Source organism: Rhinichthys klamathensis, unplaced genomic scaffold, assembly GCF_029890125.1.
Source record: "Rhinichthys klamathensis goyatoka isolate OS25496 unplaced genomic scaffold, OSU_Roscu_1.1 h1tg000376l_1, whole genome shotgun sequence".
NCBI classification, from domain to species: domain Eukaryota; kingdom Metazoa; phylum Chordata; class Actinopteri; order Cypriniformes; family Leuciscidae; genus Rhinichthys; species Rhinichthys klamathensis.
The window spans coordinates 211,508-226,380 of NW_026606883.1; the positions used below are offsets into that span (position 1 = coordinate 211,508).

The following is a 14,873-nucleotide window of genomic DNA, read 5'->3' on the forward strand; positions in this document are numbered from 1 at the left end:
TTGCTGTGGAAAGCCTATAGAAAGCTTGTTTTCATCATACAGTAAGGTGTTGATTCAGTAATATCTATATTATGTTAAATCACAATGCTCTGGTCCAAAAAAAAAGAGAAAAAGAAAACATTGCTTTGGCAAAGAAAAACAAAAGCAGTTTGTGGTGCATATACTGTTAATTTGGTCAGAGATTCTAGATACACATTTACTTACATACAATAAGGTCCATCCATGCTATTTAAATGAACATAATCTTAACATTACAGACAGATTGCTCTAATTACAATCCCTAACTTTCACAAAATCATGACTGATTCTGTATATGCTATAGTTTTGATATAGCACATGTGATCATGATGTACATAAAAAACAGTAAAACTCTTACTCATTGTGAAATGAAGCAATTAAACTTGAATATTTTAACATTATAATAAACAAAACGTTTTATGATATTACATGACAAAAAAGTATGATTTATGAACATGTAAAATTATGTGAAAATGTCAAATTATCTTTGTCCTTACACAGGTTCTGAATAGGACACAACCACAATTTTTGTAAAACATTTGTATTAAATTGTGACATGAAAATAGCGGAAAGTTTTTCAGGTCAGATTTTGGCACCAAATGTTTTAATTTTATAATTTATAGAGATTGTCCCTGAGCATAGAACTGGGGCTTAGTTTCAGCTCATGGTGTACTATAGAAGTGTGGGAAATTTTGACCTTGATTCTATATTTACTAATCATCAGTAGGTTTTACATTTATATTTATGCATTACGCTTTTATCCAAAGCGACTTACATTGCATTTTAAGGTACACATTTTACAATCTTATCAGTTCTTGTTTTCCCTAGTAAATCGAACCCATGCCCTTGGCATTGCAAGCGCCAACGCTCTACTGTTTGAGCTAAAGGAAGGTTTGATAAGAACCTAGCTTTACACACCCACAAACCTCATGAGCATTTGCAAGGGTAGGGAATGTTTTTCACTTTTTGTTATACTGGTTGAAACTCTCTTCACATCCTGATAGCAATCAATAATAGAAATGGTCTAAATATAAAAAAAATACATTTATCTTCTGTGGAAGTCTCGAGACCAAAAAAAAAAGTGTCCAATCATTGCATTCGTTCCAAATGCAATGATAGGATGTCTTACCTGTTAACGTATGTAGTAGCACTTCATTTTACAGTCCAGTTCCACATGTACATTATAATAATTACCTGAACTTAACCTTTTATTTAATTACCTAAACCTAACCTGTAGTTGCCTTGTATTGCCCATTACTTTCTTAGGTAAGTACACTGTAAGTACAAGTAAGTGGACGTACTGTAAAATAAATTGCAACAACATATGTATTTCCATATCTCCACGCACCCTGCTCGCGCAGACAACACATCATCAGCAAGTTTCACGAGGCTATGCAGACTTGTAGACACGCAGTCACCGAGCGCCACAAACAAACAGTAGCCACTTTTTACAGTTCCTCCTGAACCAAAACAAATAAACTTATGCTGTGTTCTGAAGAGAGGGTGGGATATTATGCTTTCAGAGCTACAGTAGCTTGCTATTGCTAGCCTCTCTGTAATTGTCTACTCTACCTTTCATATTTTTAGCACTGGGCATTGATTCTGGCCTAGAGCCCACTCTAACCCACAAGACCAAAACATTACCAATCACCATTTACATCAAGACAAAAGACAACAACAACAAAAAAGAGAGCGAGAGCTGTAGCTTGTATTTGACTACAAACGGTTTAATACCATGAATCTGTGAGATCAGAAAACGAAGAGATCTAAATCCATCTTAATCATAGACTATAGAACTAGCCTTCGGATCTTGCTCCAGGAAGCCTTTCAGGGTGTCCGAGAGCTCCATTAACTTTAACGTATAGCCCTAGCTGATGCTCATTAACCTGCTTTTTGCTTTTTTTCAAAACCCAACAAGCACAACAGACACATTTAGCCAATAATTAGCGGTTTCAAAGTTGCTAATACTCAGTGCTCACCAAGATCATAATTTTGGTATTTTCCGCCAAAAAAGGGCATCCAAAAGATACATTGAAGGTCAAGAAAGGGACAAGGCCATGTGTGAAGATAGTTGGAAACACACCGTTATCTGTAAACTTTAAACGGTAGTTCTGTGCAACATGAGCTTTTAGTGTTTCTCTGAACATTACCACTTTACTGATCCAATAGTGGGGCTTTGATAGCTAAGCAGACAAGGCTTTGGAATATTTAGATATATTATTTGAAGGACATTAGCCATTTTCAATCCATTTCCACCTTGCAGCAAAAGTTGTACCGTTTCTATACCTTACGCCTAACCAAGGCACCCACATACCGATAAGGCAAGCTCGGGCCCTGCACTCGTTGCTTTAGTCTCCAACAGTACTGGGGTTAGTGCAACATGCAGAACTTCGCAGTGTTTTTATAACGCCTTCACTCTTCTTTCGTCGCGTGGGCTGCAGTGCCAGGCTGCTGGTATTGTCCGTGGAGTCTTCCATTTGAGCAGCCACAGCTGCAGCGGCTGCAGTCTCTTTGATCTGAATTTCCAGATGCCTTTGGATTGCCAGGCCAAGCTCTTCAGGGTCCACAGCTGCACCATACACCTCCCAGGTCATACCCTCAGCATCCCATTCCACCTCCTTTACAGGGGTCCTATGACCCATGTGCTCTATTGTCAAAGGTGCATCCGAGGTAGAATCCGCTCTCAAACTAATTTCAGGAAACATGTGAGAAAGAGGGGAAACAAGGGAATCAGACATGGTCTGCACACCAATATCTCTGATCTCATGGTCAGATGTCATGGTCGTGGCATCTTTGACTGTCCTGTTAAGACTAGTCTGACCTGTCCGGTCTAGTCTAAGGCAGGAGGAGTTCTGCCCCCTTAACTCGGATCCACAGCAATGGCCTGTACTCCGGCTGTCAAGTCTGGTCTCGCTGACAGATGACACAAGTGGTGGAAAACCAAGCAAGCCTGAATGAAGAAGTGATCTTTGTCCTGCACAGGGGTTTCCTGCACAAGGTGGCCGAGATATCAAATGTCCAGGGCACGGAACAACACTGCAAGCATTTCTCAAACAGGCAGTGTTCATCATGTGACCAGAACAGGTAGATCTATGGCATGCAGTTAAATGATGGCCTTCACAGTTGCTCTGAGCATGGTCTTTTGTATTCACTCCCTGTGGTGTGAAGCTGTTGCTCAGACCTGAAGAACTCATTCTGCAAGCCACTCTGCAACAGCTGCATCCGGTCAGGTTCTCTGCAGGTCCATAACATCGACAACATCCCTCCCTGCAAACCAGACCCTTCATCCTTAAATCTCTATTTGTGGATGGCGAGTGTGGAACACAATTCACACCACTATGGACCTGATTTTGCCCCAGGAATAGATCCTGCGTTGGAGTCCTTCTGGGGGAGTCCTCCATGAAGCTCCAGGATCTTGCAGTTCCTCCATGCCAGATTACAGTCTCAGGGGTGCTGTTGCCACTGCGCAAGCTCCCCTGTTCATGGTCACAAACGTTCACAGGAACTCCAGCCGCTGGTCCACCAAGACTGATAGGCCTTTGACTGCATGCTGAACTGCTGACACTCTTGCGCAAATTCTGACGATACCATGCCAGCTCCATTCGTTGAGGAGGTCCACTCACCATTTCTATTGAGCTTTTGGATAAAGAAATGGTTGGCAGCTCATGGTCCTCCACTGCTTCGGCATCAACAGATGCAAGGCTGATGCTTGGGAGGTAGATCTCAGATGTAGGTCGTTGTCCTTCCTCCATAGTGAAATATCTACTGGTAAAGAAAGACAGACAATGATACAACTAAGTATGAAAAGTATAATTAATATTAATGATTTAAAACGTATTTATTTACACTATATATTTTAAACGATTATACGTTTCTTAAGATGGAAAACGCACACCGATTCTTCCTCTCTTTAGTTGTCTACTAGAAACTAGACAATCCATTGAATTTCTGATGAATCTGCATGACCCTTAAACCTTTACTTTTACGGTATAAAGCTGAGATTTCTTTTGTCCTTACTAAATTAAAGTGAATAGGACAAAGTGATGGCTAGGTATCTCTCCCAAGAGAATTGGCCAGATTACAGATGGATAAGCCCAATTTAAGTCTTAAGATCATTAGCTACAACATGGGTTTCCCAGCTTCTCTCAGAAGGACATTAATCCACATGGGGCTCCAGCACAGGTGGTCAATTCCACACCACATGGTCCAAAAAGGACAGGGGGTTGAATGTTGCAAACTGTCCTATACTTCATGGTATATTGGACCTCAAACCATTACTGTGAGAGTATTTCTCATTTCTAGGAACTTTTGAGAGCACAGAGTGAATGTGTGTCAGGTCTGTTCATGTTTACATCACACTTTAGCCACTTGCACCGACTTTTGGGTCTGTCACTCCCTACTAGTCAGCACAAACATACTGCTGAATCCAAAATACAACACATCCATACTCTAATCTGTGAAGGCTATTCAAGGCACAGGTTAATTCAGAATTATTTGTAACTTGCTATTGAGGTGCCACTGTTTTAAAGCAACTTGTAGTAGACTAAGTGCAGGGAATGTTCTTTAAAGCAACCGGAGGTTAAGAGCCAACTTTCAGGAGTAAACTCAGAAATACACTTGCAACCTTTGTGTTATCTTTGTGGATACTTAATGATTAGGCCGTCTGTGACTAATAGTTGAATCATACCATATAAATGTAACTTCCAAGGATGCCCACACAGAATCTGCATATGCAGAACTTGGAAAAAAAGCTCAGCAGATTTCTGCAGAATTGGAACACGCAACATTCACAAAGCTTACAAATCTCTGATCCCTTGTGTTTGTGTTTTTGCATTGTCTATAATTCAGATAACATGTTCTCATGAAAAGTTGTTTGATTCTTTGGGAGCAGAAGATCTAAAGCCCATGTGTGCTTTAACCAGTGTTCAGCATCCAGCTCATAAGCTAAATCAAATCCACAAATTTTAATAGATAACGCATAAAATAATAAAGTATAGGCCTACACTTTTGTTTTGTATCTGTAGGGTGGCACTATTGCGCAACAAGTGTTCTATACTTCAAAAATATTTAATACTGTTATTACAGTTATTTCACACTATTTAATACTGATCATTAGCAGAGTGTTTCAATAATAATAACAACAATAAAGCAGACCAGGAAAATAACCTGTACAAAAAATGACTGTGACTCTAGTATAATGATGGATGTTATCTCTCCTCAGTTATCATGGGAAAACAAAATACTTATCTTCCAACTGCATCTAAAAATAACAGACAAGGTGTTCACTGTTAACCCTCCTCTTCCACCTCAACCCACAAGCTAACCTCCACCCATCCGTACTAGCTTCAGACTGGGACACACTCTTACACACATGCAAATATAAACACTGAATGGACTTCTCATCCCATACAACAAAATCAAACAAGAAAGATCTCACCTTTTGGTTTTGCTAGCAAGTATACATGGTCCAATCAAGGCCCTGAGTCATCCTTTGTCTTTTCTTCCTTGTCACCTTCACTCCCCCCCTTTTTTAAAAACCATTCCTTTCACACTGAGCAGCACTTGCTTTACAAAGACACAACTACGGTTTCCCTCATGGCCACAGGTAAATCAACAACCTCCCTCCCCACACATACACACACACACACACACACACACACACACATGTACATACCTCCCACTTCCTCCTCTAGTCTCCTTCCCCTCAGTCCAGACAGCTTCCGCCTCCTTCACTTCTTTTCTCTCCTCCACTTGTGCTCTCTCGCTCCGCTGTAAGTGAACAGGACAGAGTGGGTGTGTTGCTGGATTATCAGTTGTTGTCAGCTGATTACACACCACACACTCCCTCTCTGAGAGGAAATCCATGGTGGAGGGGGGAGGAGGTGCAAAGACACACAGACAGAAATGGTGGGTAGCCAAGAAGCACTGTATGCCCAATGGAGGGGGAGGGGGGGGGGGGCAGAATTGTGTGAAAGTGTGTGTATGAGGTAAGGGATGGGGTTGGATGGGGTAAGGAGGATGTAGATTCTATTGAGTTGTTAGAAAAGGAAATCAGATTGCGAATCAGTATAATAAATACTCTTTCTTACACATAACATGTTCATTCTCTCACTCACATGTAGCTCCTGCCTCTTACTCATCCAGTCTTTCTCTTCCTGTTGCTATAGAAACAGCCATGCTCAATAGAAGCCCGATGAATTTTCATCATGCCTTTTTTTAAGTTGTCATGGGAACAATGAAAACAGTCTCTTGTGGTGCTGGGAAACTCATGTCTGTGACTCATCTATCTGATTCACCTGTTCATATACTTCTCATTGCAATCTCACAGATACCTGTTCCATAATAATTCTAGTTCAAAGGTAAAGCAAAAGCAAAATCATGACATGCTGTTTTGTGTATAAACATGCTGAGTTTAACACATTTTTAATCGCCCTATAACAAACCTGAATGTTTTTTCCCCTATTTACAGAGGTTTACCGGGTACTTTTTGCTTCGGACATACTTTTTTTGTCACATAATGTTTATAGTAGGGAATTAAGGGATTTTGGACGCAAATATATTGGAGAAGTGCTAACATGCACTGTTCCTAGCTAGTTATATATTCATACATTATATATTCACTTGAACACATCAAAATGTATTAGAATTTACTCAATTCAATTAGATTTCTTCTATGTAGGAAATCTGAGATGAGTTTACAGTAAGTTTTTATTGCAATCTAATGTCTTGTTAACTACATTTAGATGTATTGTGGGAACAGCAGACGTGTTGCCTGATCACAGCCTTGATAAACTTCCCCTGTTGTCCAAGAGTTATTCATTAACACTTAGTGAATGCAAACTAGGCTCTTGTGGACACCATAACATTCAATCTGTAGTTATTAAACCACAGTCTGAGCCCTGTGGTGGTTCCATAAAATAAGAGTAGTAACATCCACATGTTAAAATAAAAAAATCCAAACTAGCTTTAAACAATTGCCTCAATAGCTCTTTAGGTTGGAAGTCCATGTAGCTTGCTTGTATGCTCACTGCAGTGCATCAAGGTTTTGTGTTTGTTTGGAAATAAATACTGCAACTGGCAGAGCACATATCGGTCACCTGCTTAAACCAGTGTACGGTGTTGATTAACTAACCTGGGAAGCCTCAGGGAGACTGTAGTACTCTCCTGTAGGGTGACCAGGCTGTCAGAAGCCACAGCTTACTCTCAATGGGGCATCAGAAAGAGTGTCAATGAGACGGCCTCTGGGCAAAATGGGAAACCACTGATTGGTGATTGTATTGGACAGAGCAAGATACTTTATTCAGTTAGGAGTTAGACAGAGACTGTGGCCATCCATGGCTGGTGAGTAGAGGATTATTGGAAGCAATTGTACAAACCATATACTTGAGACCTATTTTACATAGATATAATACTATGTGATAGTGGATCTTTAAGACAAACAGACATTGTTTGTTTTACCAGGCTGCAAATATTTGATCAGTGCTCTGTCATCTAATGTGACTTAAAATAAGTTGCGCCAGACACGTTATTATGTACTATGTATGTTAGTTGCAGCGAAGCTTTTTTTCCAGACATGATGGTCTAGTGCTGTCATAGCGACATGTATTTCTGTTTGATAATGTGATATGCCATTAGACGCTGCTGAACATATGGTTGACCCACTGTACACTAATAATCTTCATGTGCAATTGAACAATTATTGACCAGTGAGGCATTATAATGTGCAATTGTAAATATGTACACTTAAATGAATATATAGTTCACCCTTTTAGCTTACAGATACCAGTTGGTATCATAAATGTCAAATGTTTATTTAAATGGATAGTTAACTCAAAAATAAGATAAACACAAAAAAAAGATGGTTTGAAGACTGGATTTGTCCTACAATGAAAGTCAATGGGGTCCAAACCAACATCAGACGCCACTGACTTTCATTTTATGTAGACAAAATATCTTCTTATATGTTCCACAGAAGAAAGTAATACAGATTTGGAATGACATGAGGTTGAGTAAATGATGACATGATTTTCATTTTGGGTCACTATGATGACTTACTATGAACATTTAAAAAAAAGGTTTTGTAGCACTGACTAAATTTAAAAGTAAGCAAACAAGCTTAACATTATGATATTATTTTATATACAAAAATGTAATTTAAATATACTTTACATTTTAACAATGAATTATTCCATGTAAGTTTTACTTTTAATTTCTGAACGATGAGCTGTATTAAATCAACTACTTTACCTGTTACAAAGTTCTGGTTCACCTGCACTGGATTCCTTAAGGTGGCTGCAGTAACTCCCTTACAGTAAAGGAGAAAACAGGTTGTTTTTCTAGAAATACTGTGCTTCTTGAGCAGCAGAAACACAATGTGCTCCACCTCTTGCATGCAGGTCTCCACTAACGTGTGTTGACACAAGACACTTGACACGTCTATTTAAAAGGCATGAGAGAAAGAGACTGTCCAATGGTGTCACACAGCAGGTTTAGTTAATGCAAAGCCATGTTCTCTGTTGTATGAAACACTGAGTGAGAGGTGAGGGTGACCGTCAGCTGAGTTTATTCTGTGTCTGTGACATTAGATCCACTTGTAGCACTGGCTTGTGGTCTGTCTGGAGCATTTCTGTTCCTGTTGCTGTTCGGCCTATCAGTCTATCTACTGTGGAGGAAGAGGCGAACTCAAACACTCTACAGGGGACTGATACCTACCACCCCCACAATCCCACGATGCACTGCTCCAGTGCTTCAGACATCAGAGAGCAGCAGCTATGGGTAAATAACAGTTGTTGCTGGTCTAGAAATGACAATAATATAAGATTTATACACTGTATCATTCATATATATATATATATTCACATTTTAAAAAGTAATATGTGACATTTCCTATGCAATGTGGATTGAAATGCATTCTTACCTTTGAACTTTCACAGCTCAGGTGATGTTCCTTTCTTCGTGCCTCCTCAATTCAAGAGAACGTCCCAATTAAACGAGGGGAAAGAGGGAAGAGAGTATGCTGAGGCATGGGAACTCCATCCGGATCTGCACACCCAGCGAGGCTCTCTAACAGTAGGGAGTATGTCAGGACTGAAATAAAGGCATTTGATGTCAGAAATTATGATAAAAAGAAAGTATACGAATAATCTTTTGAATGTCTCTCGTTCTGCTCTGTGGTTTTTGAGGTTGGTTTCCCCTGGGCTGCATAAGGCCAGACCTGTACCAGCTCCCAGAGGAACCCAGTGAATGGGCCCTTCCCAACGGCTCAGCGGTTCGGCTGTGGTTCGCTCTGCGGTACCAGCAGGAGAGAGAGCAGCTGGTGGTGTCTCTGCTCCGAGCCGCTAACCTGCCTGTTCAGTGCCAGAGTAACGCCACACTGGTCAAACTGCAGCTGTTGCCGTCTGATGACCGACGACACCGGCAGGCCAAAGCACGGCGGAAAGGATGTCATCCGCAGTTCAACGACACCTTTGTGTTTCAGGTAGAGTCTCTTCTGATAAACATCAGCAATCTAATATCTCTCTGTGGGTACAACAGCGAAATCTTCCTCATTCTATGGAGATTCAAGTGCTTTGGACGAATGTTTCATGATTTGTATGTGGATTGATTTTCAAAAACATTTCTGTTCTAAAAAATGGAGAAACTTCTTGAAAATAGAGAAGACATTTCATAGTAGATGTCTCCATCTATTGGCCGTTGCTAGCAGGTTTCCAGAGTCACTATAGAGCGCTTAGAGGAATGTTCTGGGTTCAATACAAGTTTAGCTTTTGATTTTACCACACACATTAATTTCAACTTAATCCCCAATTTGTAAAGAAAAATAAAATTATAATAATAAAATTATAAAATAAACTAAGATAAGCCTTTATGTATAATGCTCTGTAAAGGTATTCATAATGTAAGTGATATCTTTTTATAAATAATTTCAGCCAAATTTAAAATGGATTATAATGTTTGGAGAAATTCATGGTTACATCTGAAATTGGTTGTTTGTAATGCGTTATAGTTATATGTGGGAAAGTATTATAATGTATAATAACTGTTTACAATTATTCATGGGACCATACAACACATTATAAGGTGTATTACAAAGCATTATTAATGCATTAAAAATACTTTTATAATGCATTATATAAAGGCTTTAAGTAAAGTGTTACCAGATTTTTCAATGTTTTTGAAAGAAGTCTCATATGTTCATCAAGGCTACATTTATTTGATCAGAATTTGTGTGAAATATTACAATTTAAAATAAAAATATTTTCTTTCATATATTTTAAAATGCAATTTATTTCTGTGATGGAAAACAGAATCAGCAGCCATCAACCCAGTCTTCAGTGTCACATGATCCTTCAGAAATCATTCTAATATGCTGATTTTGTGCTCAAATATAATTTCATATTATTATCAATGTTGAAAACAGTTCTGCTTAATATTTTTTTGCAAACTGAAACATTTTTTCAGGATTCTTTGATGGATAGAAAGTTCAAAAGAACAACATTAATTTGAAATAAAAAAGCTTTTTGTAACATTATAAATGTCTTTACTGTCCATTTTGATCAAATTAATTAATCCTTGCTGGGGGAAAGAAACGCCCTCAAACTTTTGGATGGTAGTGTATGGTCAAAATAACCTGATTCCTATGCCTTTTAACAGGTATCTAATGGCTGTGTTGACCAGTGCTCTCTGAATATGATCATGTACACTGTGGACCATCAGAAGAAGCACCATCTAGTGGGTCACGTTCTGATCCCCCTCAGACATTCTGAAATAAAGGAGGCAGCAGGCGAAGTGCAATGGAGGGATCTGGACAATGAAAGTGATCAGGTATGATACTTTAAAGGGGTGGTATAATGCCCATTTCACAAGATGTAAAATAAGTCTCTGATGTCCCCAGAGTGTGTATGTGAAGTTTTAGTTTAAAATACCCCACAAATATTTTTATATAGCATGTTAAAATTGTCAGGTTTTGAGGGTGAGCAAAAACGCACCTTTTTTTGTGTCTGTCCCTTTAAATGCAAATGAGCTGCTGCTCCCGGCACAGAGGGCGGAGCTTCAACAGCTCGTGTCCTTTTACCTCACACAAACATGCACTGAACATTACAAAAACTTTTTATGTTCAAACCGGAGTCAGACAAAGATGGAGAGACTCAAGAAGAAGTGACACTATGTAGAATGTAACAGGACGTTTCTGAATGGTTGGTTGATGAATGTATGTAGCTTATGTGTAGTTATCTTCTAGACATTGATTAGCATATTCTGTCATGATAATCTATAAATCACGTTCCGGGGGCGGGGTTTATGTAAATATTAGGGTTGGTGATGTCATGTAGTCTCTACCAGCGGTTTGTTGTAGTCCTTAAAAAGCAATTTCTTTAAAAGAAAATATCTCCCTTTGCTTTGAACTTTGAGTGTTGTAACTTTGCAGATGTTGTTTGCTCAAACAGCAACATTACACACTAACTAAAGTTAGAAAAGTGAAATCATAATCAACCACCCCTTTAAGAGATCTTAGGATATTAAAGGAATAGTTCACCCAAAAATGAAAAATGTGTCATCATTTACTCACCCTCAAGTTGTTCTAAACATGTGGGAGTTTCTTTTACAAAAGAAGATATTTTGAAGAAGTCAATGGGGAACAGAAACTGTTAGGGTATCCACATTCTTAAAAATAGATATTTTTGTGTTCAACAGAAGAAAGAAACTTACAGGAAGCAATTTGTGGGTGAGTAAATAATGACAGAATTTATATTTTTGGGTGAACTATCCACTTGAACATGAACATTCTGTCATCATTTACTCACCCTCAAGTCTTTCCAAACCTGAATAACTTCCATCTGTGGAACACAGTAGAAAGAAAACCATTCAGGTTTGGAATGACATACAGTAAGTGTGAAAAACAGAATTTTCATTTTATGGTGAACCATGGCTTTAATCTGATTTCTGAGCATTTTGCGGGAAAGTGTGCTGTACTAAATGTACTGAATGTGTGTGTTCTCTGCTGTTGTAGTCCCTCTCAAAAAACGGTGACATCCAGGTGTCTTTGAACTACAATCAGTCCCTACACCGCCTCACTGTGGTTGTTTTACGAGCACGAGGGTTGCAGTGTTCCAGTGATGCAGGTGAGAAACAGAGCAGTAAAGAATACAACTCAGTTACAAGAAGTCTCTGCACCTTTAACTCACGTGTAAAATGAATGGTACAGGTGTGTGTGCCCAGGTTTCTCTAAAGATGCATAATCAGGTGGTGAGAAACAAATGGACTTCTGTGGCAAAGGGAAATGATCCATCCTTTAATGAGAGGCTTACCTTCAGACTCCTCCCCATTCAGCTGGACACAGCCTTTCTGACACTACAGCTTCAGCAGCCCAGCACAAAAGATCCTGGTAAATGTCAAGCAATCATTTCCAAGGCGACAGGGGACCACTCACCTGCACTATCCTGCTATTATTAAAGGGATAGTTCACCCGAAAATGAAAAAAAAAAAAAATCATCATTTACTCACCCTCATGTTGTTCCAAACCTGTATGAGTTTCTGTCTTCTGCTAAACACAAAAAATATATATTTTGAAGAATGTTGGTAAGCAGACAGTTGATGGCACCCATTGACTTCCATAGTAGGGGAAAAAATACTATGGAAGTCAATGGGTGCCGTCAACTGTCTGGTTACCAACATTCTTCAAACATTCTGTTGAACAGAAGAAAGAAACTCATACAGGTTTGGAACAACATGAGAGTGAGTGAATGATGACAAAATTTTCATTTTCGGATGAACTATCCCTTTAATACAGAAATAACAGAATGCAAAACAAAACAATATATTAATTCAAAATTAAATATTGGGGGAACAGATGTAAATGTTCGAAAATGAAACGCCATGGTTAGGAAAACCAAGGTTATTATTGATAACTAAAACTAAAACCATAAGAAAGATTTTTGTGAATTGATATATTAGATGAAAAACATTAGATATTAAATGAAGCACTAAAATTACTAAGTGGACATAAATAAGAACTAAAACTGAATAAAAATAAATTAAACCTAAATGGTAATATTTTGAAGAAAAAAAACGAATAAAAATATGACAAAAGCACATAACATTACTACAAATTAAACCTAAATTTAAACAAAAACTGAAAATATGAATGAACTCATTAAAATGATCAAATTATGATTAAAATAAATAGTTAAATAATTGAAATTGCTATACTGATAATATATGTAATTAAAAATTAAAGACAGCTATTTTTGATACACCATTAAAAATGTCTGCCACCTATGTATCTTTACTGAGTCACTCTATTTTGTCTTTAATGCCAGTGTCGTTGGGGATTGTGGTCATTGGGCCGTTCATGTATGCAAGGGGCAGAGAACTGGAACACTGGAACGACATGGTCAGCAAACCACAGGAGCTGGTCAGGCAATGGCACCCACTGGGATCCGCTGACACAGTACAGGGCCCTCACTGAACAACATCCACTCAATGCCAACCTCACTCTCTTTGAAAAGAATGGTAGACTTGTATTTAAGGGGGAAGTGTTTTTTCAGAACAAGGCTGATGTCAAAAAATCAAATGGAATTAAAAAAAAAGTTAAAAGAAAAGGTTTATTGATAGCATAAATTTGTGAATGAGTTTGCTTGTCATTTAAAAATAATAACAGTCCCATCAGAACATTTGTGTGACGATGCAGGAGGTAAAATTACAGTCCAGTTGTACCACAGGGTTCCCACACTTTCGCACCTTGACCTTTCCAGTTGTTTCTGATGGATAAGGATTTTGTTTGAAAGCCATTCTCCAAACCTCCTGTCCCATGTAGGGTCACAGGGATCGCTATTGAATCGCTCAGTTTGATTGATTCATTGAAAAGAGCCAATTCAAAAGAATAATTCACTCACAAACTGGACATACACAACTGTTCAAAAGATTGGGGTCAGTATGTTTTAAAAAAAAAAGAAGGAATTAATACTTTCAGCCAGGAAAGATGCATTAAATTGATCAAAAGTGACAGTATTGACATTTGTAATGTAACCAAAGCTTTCTATTTGAAATAATTTAGACTCTTTTAGACTTTCTATTAATCAAAAAATCCAAAAAATAATAATAATAATAATAATAATAATATGAGTTTCCACCATTTTCAACACTGACAGTTGAAATGTTTCTTGAGCAGCGAATCAGCATATTAGAATGATTTTTGAAGGATCACGTGACACTGAAGACTGGAGTAATGATGCTGAAAATTCAGCTTTGACATCACAGGAATAAATTACATTTTAAAATATATTCAAATGGAAAAGAGTTATTTTAAATTGTAATAATATTACTGTTTTTTACTGTACTTTTAATCAAATATATGCAAACTTCTTTCAAAGACATTTCAAAATCTTACCAACTCTTTGAACAGTAGTGTAGCTTGAGCAGGTTTGACTCTACACAAAAGCAAAATCTAGTCACACAATATTAATATTCCCTTGACACTTTTTCATTGTCTGTGGGAACCCTACACACAGTGTGAAATCCACCACCCCCGCTGGGCCTACGTGCATGCAATATGGGTATAGGCCATTTTAGTTTTATTTGACATTGTTATTGATGGACATTAACATTCTGCAGTTCTCAAACCTGAATGAAATTTAAAACCCAATTATGTGTGACACTGATCAAATTTGTTAAGTCTGCTTTCACCTGGACTCAAAAAAATGTAAACATAAATCATCTATAAATCTATTTCCCTTGGTGCATTTTGCAACATGGTTGCATATTGTGACCTGGGTGAGTGTAGCTGCTCTGACCCTGAACACTGGGTCTGGATAATCCACTACTGTAAGGCCTCTTATGGACTAATCACAGAGTTCAGAAAG

General features: G+C 38.3%; 2 protein-coding genes and 1 long non-coding RNA gene across 7 annotated transcripts in view; 1 reads left to right on the forward strand and 2 right to left on the reverse strand.

Annotated features, from left to right (window-relative positions):
• Nucleotides 1–1,515: 1,515 nt before the first annotated feature.
• Nucleotides 1,516–5,964, reverse strand: LOC130069695 (GRIN2-like protein). Of its 4 annotated transcripts, none has more exons than XM_056233747.1 (2): nucleotides 5,693–5,964; nucleotides 1,516–3,780 (listed from the first exon to the last, which is right to left on the reverse strand). In XM_056233747.1, the coding sequence occupies exons 1-2, from the start codon at nucleotides 5,881–5,883 to the stop codon at nucleotides 2,367–2,369; spliced, it is 1,605 nt and encodes a 534-aa protein (XP_056089722.1). In that variant the 5' UTR covers nucleotides 5,884–5,964; the 3' UTR covers nucleotides 1,516–2,366. The 4 variants fall into 4 exon arrangements, with proteins under 4 accessions (XP_056089722.1, XP_056089721.1, XP_056089723.1 ...); XM_056233746.1 differs by having other exon boundaries at nucleotides 1,516–3,783; XM_056233748.1 differs by lacking the exon at nucleotides 5,693–5,964 and adding an exon at nucleotides 5,456–5,585.
• Nucleotides 5,965–7,150: 1,186 nt separating this feature from the next.
• LOC130069690 (uncharacterized) lies at nucleotides 7,151–8,657 on the reverse strand. Its single transcript, XR_008803791.1, has 2 exons — nucleotides 8,266–8,657; nucleotides 7,151–7,259 (listed from the first exon to the last, which is right to left on the reverse strand). It is a non-coding gene; the product is annotated as an uncharacterized LOC130069690 (long non-coding RNA).
• Nucleotides 7,175–14,873, forward strand: part of syt15 (synaptotagmin XV) — a 32,553-nt gene continuing 24,854 nt past the window's right edge. The window contains exons 1-8 of one of the 2 annotated variants that reach the window (XR_008803790.1): nucleotides 7,175–7,359; nucleotides 8,604–8,793; nucleotides 8,952–9,094; nucleotides 9,201–9,496; nucleotides 10,669–10,839; nucleotides 12,023–12,134; nucleotides 12,218–12,397; nucleotides 13,332–14,161. Coding sequence is in view for 1 of the 2 variants with exons in the window: in XM_056233731.1 (XP_056089706.1) it covers nucleotides 7,353–7,359; nucleotides 8,604–8,793; nucleotides 8,952–9,094; nucleotides 9,201–9,496; nucleotides 10,669–10,839; nucleotides 12,023–12,134; nucleotides 12,218–12,397; nucleotides 13,332–13,480 (1,248 nt within the window). In the remaining variant the exon portion in view is untranslated. Of the gene's footprint in view, nucleotides 7,360–8,603; nucleotides 8,794–8,951; nucleotides 9,095–9,200; nucleotides 9,497–10,668; nucleotides 10,840–12,022; nucleotides 12,135–12,217; nucleotides 12,398–13,331; nucleotides 14,370–14,873 lie in introns of those variants that run through there. The other variant, XM_056233731.1, reaches the window with a different exon arrangement.

What these genes read in the sequence shown, in the direction of transcription:
- LOC130069695 (XM_056233746.1), bottom strand. Translation starts at nt 5,883, where the DNA reads ATGGATTTCCTCTCAGAGAGGGAGTGTGTGGTGTGTAATCAGCTGACA. An exon ending in ACTAGAGGAGGAAGTGGGAG is followed by an intron (nt 3,784 to 5,692) that starts GTATGTACATGT and finishes TTTCTTTACCAG; the next exon opens with TAGATATTTCACTATGGAGG.